This window comes from Geospiza fortis, unplaced genomic scaffold, assembly GCF_000277835.1.
Source record: "Geospiza fortis unplaced genomic scaffold, GeoFor_1.0 scaffold41, whole genome shotgun sequence".
NCBI classification, from domain to species: Eukaryota; Metazoa; Chordata; class Aves; order Passeriformes; family Thraupidae; genus Geospiza; species Geospiza fortis.
In genome coordinates this window covers 7,412,965-7,420,407 of record NW_005054299.1, presented here as the reverse complement: position 1 = coordinate 7,420,407, position 7,443 = coordinate 7,412,965, and the positions used below count along the sequence as shown (strand labels likewise).

The 7,443-nt window shown below is 39.3% G+C and overlaps 1 protein-coding gene across 1 annotated transcript in view; it reads left to right on the top strand.

Moving 5' to 3' along the window:
• Window positions 1-7,443, top strand: part of THADA (THADA armadillo repeat containing) — a 152,746-nt gene that overhangs the window by 63,194 nt on the left and 82,109 nt on the right. The window contains exon 29 of the mRNA XM_014308577.2: window positions 1,605-1,773. Coding sequence (XP_014164052.1) covers window positions 1,605-1,773 — 169 coding nt within the window. The remainder of the gene's footprint in view (window positions 1-1,604; window positions 1,774-7,443) is intronic.

Here is a 7,443-nt window from a genome sequence, read left to right as displayed (position 1 = left end):
TGAAAGAATGGTTGCAGATAATCACTGCTTAGGTTTCAGTTTATTGTGAAGTAGAATTAAAATGTTTTTGTTATTAAAACAAGTTCTTTTAGGAATAGCCTGACTGAATTTCTTCTTGCACCTTGTCAATATAGGATTGAAGCTTATCTCTATGGCAGAGCTTCTAATTGGGACTGTTCTCATTTAGCGTCCTGTTGTGAAGGATGGCCAGTGTGTGAAAAGGAAATGTAAAGATGGTCTTTGTAAAAATCATAATAGAACATACAACCTTATTTGCAAGGCTGAAAATTGCCTCAAAAAACCTGTTGTTCTGGGGGTAGTTCCTCTCTCTAGATTCTCTGAAGCAGGTCTGTGTCTTTCAGACATGCCATGGCATAATATATCTATTTCAGTTAAGACTGTTTAGTTTCTTAGTCTTCAAAATCCTGTTAATTTGGTTGCTGGTTCAAGATGGAATCTGTTCTCTGTATTTCTTTTATTTGAACTAAAGTAAACTACTACTTTGACTATAGACTTAAATCTGATACAGATACTTGAAAATTTAGAATATCTTTTAATTTCTTTTAATTTTTAAATATGTAGGTGTGACCCTCCAGGGTTTTTTGGATTTTTTTTCAGCAGAGGTCAGAATCATTTTGGCAGGGGATAATCTCATCTACATGGGATTGTGTAAGCTAAAAAGACATAGGAAGCAATTGAGGAAAGGGATGAGAGTATTGGGGTAGGGAAGGCCATCTCTTGAGTCATCACAGTCATCTGGGAGGTATCAGAGCATAACTTCAGCAATAGTGCATTTTCCATCACCTAGGACATTTGGCCTTTCATGTCTAAACCCTATAGGTAGTTTTCTCTGCGTGGCTCAATTGTACCTGCATTACCAAAATTGACACATGCTGGCTTTGGAAGACTTAGTCTAACCAATTTAGCTAATTAAGGACTCCTACTCATGTCAATTCAGTATACATGCTACTGAAGTAGTACATGTTAGCTCAGTCTCCATGTATTTTCATAAATCTACAGCTAGTCATCCAAACCTTAATAGCACTAAAGGATTCTTCTTGGCATTTGCTGTATATAGAGTCTTGCATCTTAGCAGTTAATTTAAAAAAAAAAGTATTTTTCTTTTAAATACTAATTATAAATAATGGGAAATTCTTTTATAATTTTTTTTATGTCTAATAATGAGTCTTTTATTTCTGCCTTTAAATGTATTCTGAAAACCAGTGGGACATTTGGCCCAAAGTTCAGTAGACACCATGTTGTGTTCTCATGGAAACATTTGATTAACTGCATGGAGCTAACAGTTTAAGACAAACTCATAATACATTTGAATGTGATTAGTAAGTAACATAAACATCCAGAAAGAAAAGGAAATAATTGCATTATTTCCTTTTTATTTTCCTTTATGTAAACACCAGAACTTGTGAATGACAACAAATCCTCTGGCGTAGCTCTGGTAATGACTTACCTTTCACTATGAGAAGACTGTACATTGGATTTGTGAGCAACATGTCTTGGTTTCATTGCCCTGTCCTTTGTCCTGTTGTGGGCAGCCTGGTGGTTTGCTGGATGGCCCATACCCATCAGGTGTGTGGTTTCTGCAGGTGTGGGCACAGCCCCGTGTTCCGCTGCCGGGAGATGTCGGGCCGGGCCCTCGTTCCCTTCCTTGTGGCCACTGAAGTTCCGCACACGGCGCTGGCCCTGCTGCGGGGGCTGCCGGACTCTGCTGCTCCTGGCATGAGGCAGAACGCTGTTCATGGAACCCTGCTGCAAGTAAGCTTGTTTTGCATTCATTTGTTTTTGTTTTGTGAGGGTTTTTAATCTTTTTTTTTACTGTTGGGGTTTTTAAAAAAGTTTTTGGTCATACTTGACAGCCAGATAACATACCATGAGTTGTGCTTCACATTCACACGTTGTCAAAACATAGATGAAGACTGCTTTTGAGTTTATTCTGCCAGATGATAAATGTGGAATGCACATTTCAACTGTCATTTGAAGGCAGTAAGCTGTAAGTAGTAACATTTACATTTCATATAATGTTTCATCTCCAGAAATTAAAGTGCTTTAAGAGCAAATATCCCTATCTGAACGTATTTACAGAGAGATCTGTGTGACTTGCCCAAAATGACTGAGCACATCTGAGGCAAAGCTGAACTCCATACGCTAATAGCATTGTATATATTCAGACTTGCTACTGACCCACATAATTATTTATCACTCCATTTGCTTTTCCTGCTACACCAACAGCTTTCTGTCAGTGTGCTGTACAAGTTGTGGTAAGCTTTATACTTTTGTCTTCTGGAAACATTCTGGAGAACAGCTCACTTACCAGAAATTTCTTCATTCTCCATATATCATTCCCCTGATTTATGGCAGTCAGTTCCCTGTGTTTCATTTTCAAGCTATCATGGTAATAAGTTACTGATTTTTATTGCCTGTTTTTCACAAGCAACACTCCAACAAAGCCATATTGTACATGATCAGCTCTGTTGGTCTGTCTTAGTTGGCAAGCTTTCTAGGGACATGTTCCCACTGTAAGCTCTGTGCTGGAGTGTGTATGGTTGTTTTGATTTGGTTTTTAATTGTATCTTTTCAGGCATATTATTTCCCCTTAAAATCAAGACTTTCAGGAAATCTAGGAAATGGGTGAAGTCCCTCTAGGGCTGTTCATGTCAACTTTACCTATAAAGGGTTTCAGGCAGTTGAATCTGGACTTGAATGATGGTTGGTCCGAGTAAAGGGTTCTGCAGGGTATGGGATGGGCTCCTGCTCTGGAAAGCAGTGGATGCACCTGATACATGCAGGGGATACATGCAGGGGATACATGCTGTGTCTGTGTGGGGAGGGGGGGATTGCCATCCTCACGTTGGCTGGCAGTCCTGCTGTGTCACAGCTCCTGAAGTGTTAGGAAGGGAGGACTGTTCCAACAGTGAGAATGAAATGCTTTCTCAATCCAGAATGATTATAGCTACTCATGAGGGTATGGACTGGCAGTAGTGTACAGAGTTAATTGCCTTCTTTTCAGTTACCTGGAAAAAAAGATAATAAGAAATAATAATAATGGAGGGTAGATATGAAAGAGCCCAAAGGATGGTCTAGTTTTTTTAATTCAGTGTTGCTAATGAGATCTTATGCATAGCTGTAGGGAGCTTTCCACACCTATGAGATAGGAGATATTCCCAGAGTTTTAACCTGATTTTTTCATCAGTTTGAGCAGCTGCTAGGATCTACTTCTTCAATTTGTACTGCACAAGGAGAGACCATGCGGTCAGAGAATATTCTTCCAAAAAATTTCAGTCTTACCATAACAGTTCAGTGGTTTGGTTTCTCACATTTGTCTTGGGCTTTGCTGTTATCCCTTATGAATCAAGGGTACTCAAAATCGCTATTTAATGCTTAATTTAAATTTAGTGTGTGGCTGACATGTATGGCAACTATCTGTTGCTAGTTTAAAATAAGAAACATGCAGAAGAAATACTTTAGGGTGGTAAAGATGTGCAAAAAATGGAGGCAAGGCAGTGATGTTTGTTGTAGCTCCAAATTACCAATGCCAGGTAGTTTGACCTGTAGTTAGCTTGCACCTCTGTTAGGCAGTACAAAGAAGAAAGAGTATTGTGACTGTTTAGGGGTTGCTAGATGCCTGGTTTCAGTTTTCTTTTTGTCAGTGTTAATTGAGACTTGCAAATCTGCTGGTAAGGCTTTTTGAAATGTAGAAATATGTTATGGGGACTATTGGTTAAAGCACTATTTCTCAGGAGGCTTACTTGAAGAGATGGTGAGCTGGCAGTATTCAAAACTGTTTGCACTGGTTTTCCATGACACGGTGGAGGATTTATCATCCTCCTTGATATAAAACCAAGACAAAAATCTCTACTAAAAAGAGTAAGCCTATACAAAACTCAATAAAATATAAATTTTTCCAGCAATACAAGGGCAATATCTTAGGAAAATGGAATTCAGTAATTTGATTTGTTCAGTCACATGAGAAGCTACTATGTTCATTGCTCGAGATTTTATTTCAGTGTTTATATAGTGTCAAGTTCTGAAAAGGAAGGCTGGAATTATTCAGAATTAGGTGGCAGTGCCAGATGTAGTAAATCGTGAAGGTATATTCCAGTTATGTTCAGAGTTATGTAATTTATAGAAAGATCATTCAAAACCAGTTCAGCATGGAGTGCTTGTCCAGACATGGCTTGGTTTTCCAAATGCTGAGATTGCCAAGAAGTGCTTTTTTGACAGTGGATGTAGATGTGTTGTGTTTAACTTGAGACCTCTGCACTATGTGAAAACATGTCTTTTTCTCCATAGTGTTTTAACTGTGGCTCAATTTGAATAGGAGTATGAATGTCCATGAGGATAAAATAATGTTATGCTTTACAGGTTTTACAGAACAGTTTTTTTCAAGAATTATGTACGGGGGTGCTGCTGTTCTGTAACACTTGGGGAGCTGATGATGTTCTTCAAGAAGCATTTCTGCATCATAAGCAAATACACTGACTTAAATAAGGCAACCAAAAATCTTTTCTATGCTTAATGTTTCCTTTATGAGTACAGTTTCTGCTTTGCTCCATAAACCAAATTGGCATGGGTTGGGGGAAGGAAATTAAGTTTCTAATTCACAAGAAAATGCAAACATTTTGTACTAGCTTTCTTGAATAAGGCAATCTTTCTGGCTTGTTTTGTTTTAAGATCATGGCTTTTTAGTTGATCAGCTGAAAGGAAGAGCTCATCCAGGGCTTTATGTAGGGACTTCTGGAAGAGTATCAACTAGGGAAGCCTAAAGGCTTGTGTATCTTTGACTTTTAGCAGTTGCCAAGGAACTTACAAATATTTGGGAAGTTTGTGAGGTTTCCTTATCAGAGGATCAAATGTTCTTTTGACCTTCTGCCTGTTTTGGATTGGAATTTCTGCAGTATATATTCAATCTTTCCAGAAAAAAAAAAGAGAAATTTAGAATGAGCCAGGCAAGGCTGCCTTTTACTTTCACATCCTCAATCAGTCATTCCTTGGGTGTGATGGAGTTCCAGCAGAGCTCCTCTCCTTGTTTCCTCTGCTGCTTTTATCAGGTGATGACTTTTGTCATCAGTGCTCTCTTGGAGGCCTCTGGGTTGCTTACATGGTGCTGTGTTGGTCACCCAGCAGCTGCCAGGGTGGCTGGAGTCCCCCATGAGGAGCAGGGCCTGGTGACACAAGGCTGTTTCCTGCAGAAGCCCTTGTCCACTTGTCCTGCTTTGTTTGGCAGCTTGTAGCAGATACGCTCTGCAGTGTCACCCCCAGTTCAGTTCTTAGCTGTGAGCTCCCAGCTGGCTCATCACTCACCCCCAGGCAAAGCTCTATGCATTCCTGTTGTTCTGCTACAGAAAGGTCACCCCCCATCTTCTCATGTCCCCTACCTGTCCTTCCTAAAGGACCTGTGTCCCTCCATTGCCTTACCCCAAACATGTCAGCTATCGTATCTGGCCTCTGTCATCCCAGCAGGATCACAGACTGCATCTGCATGTGGACCTTTTAATTCCTCTAATTCTTTAAACCCTTCCTTTGTGTGCTTCAAAGTGAAGAAAAGTTACAGGGACCCTATGAAGATTTGTCCAGAAAACAAGGCAGCACCTTTAATTCATCTGGTTGTGGGTTATTTATGATGATTAAAAAACCCTCCCAAATGCATAAACTTTCCGATTGGTTTGCCAGGGAAAGCAGATGTTAGACTTCAGCTTTTGTTTTTATCTTGAGAGAATCAGTTAACATGATTGATGCTGGATTTCAAAGCCTGTGTGATGTTCATAGATGGAGAATCCAGTTGTTTTTAGTACAGTGGAATAGCAATGGTATGGCTGGAGCTTTCAGTCACAGTTCTGCACTCATTAGTTTCCAGAAATCTTTTTCACATTTGTATACTGGAAAAATCTGTACTCCAATGAGAATGTATATACCCTTACATGCTGGTCATATCAAGAAGAATCCATTGGGCAGCTGCCATTAATCATGAGCAGACATAATTACTGTAAAGGTTTATTTGTTTTTCAAATGAATGAATCTGCACATCAATTGACTCATGATCTTGTGTTTTATCAGTTTGATCTTCACATTCACTTTGGCAAGGTTACAGTTACATATTTTCAGAACACAGGGGATTAGGTCAATGAAAGTTATTAAAAGAGACATTGTGTTTTCATTAACTTGTCTGTGCCTTGTTCTGAAATGTTGAAGGTGCTGCCTTGCTTTCTCCATGCTGACAGCGTCTAGCTTGAGACTGGGATACACACCAGGACAAAAAAGTTTGCTTCTCTTATTTGGCCATTCTATTTGAAGAGCTTTTTTGCAATCTCTTTGCATTTTTTAAGCATGGATTAGGAGGAAGGAGGATTCAGTGACTTCTCCCTCATCACTTGCTGCTTATATGTGGAGGGAACTACATGACTTGGTGTGCCTCTATTTGCTGCCTTCACCAAGAGATAGATTGCACGGTCCAAAATGAAGCTTTTATCAAAAGTTCCCAGCTTTTTCCAGCACATACCATTGAAGAACATTTTTTTTCTGGAATCTGCTTTGGTCATGATGAGTAAATACATTTTTGGTGGCGCTGTGTACAAGCAGTCAAAAAATTACACAGAGTAAAATGAAAAAAAAAATCCTCTGCTGGTCTGGCATATTCTTGCAGGTGGGTCCTTCCTGTTGCGACTGGTTTTGGTCACTGCTGTAATTCAAAAGTCACAGAAATTCTGCTTGCTCTGCTATGGTCCCTAGGAACATTTCTGTCTATTCCCCATCTTCTCATCTGAGGCCTGGCTGGTAGCTTCTCTTCTTCTCTTTGCTGCCATCTTCCCACTTACTCCTGTTACTTTGTCACTCCTACTGATTTGTCCTGAGATTTGTTCCCTGAGCATATGCCAATGTTTTGCATTGCAAGAGAAAAACTCTATCCTTCTCTCTGGGGATCTGTTCTTAAAGACATACAAAATATAACTGGCAGATGAAATGGAGAATTTGTTGTGCTTTGGTGCAGGGTTAAAACTTCATGAAGATAAAAATGGAAAATCACTTACTTAATGTTGGTTTGACTTTCAGCAATCAGCAGTCATTTGCTCTTCACAAATTGTTATGCTTAATATTCAAACTTTCTCCAAACTTAATTTTTCTCCACAAAATTCTGTGGTGGTAGAGAAGCCAGCTGATTCAAAGCGTGTGTTTGTGTGTGTGTGAGGTTGATTTTTCCTTGTTTGTTTGTTTTTTGTGATCATTAATTCAAACAGTTCTGTTAGGCATATGAATGCAATGTCTCATGCAAGGAATGCTGTTTTGAGATTTTGAACCTTTTTTGTTTAGTTTTTGAAACAAGCAACACTTGCATCTCAAATCTGAAGAACAGAATGAGTCACACTGACTCAGTTGCATGTGACAGAAATTAGACTTATAGGAGATATTGGGCTTCATAACTCTTTACAT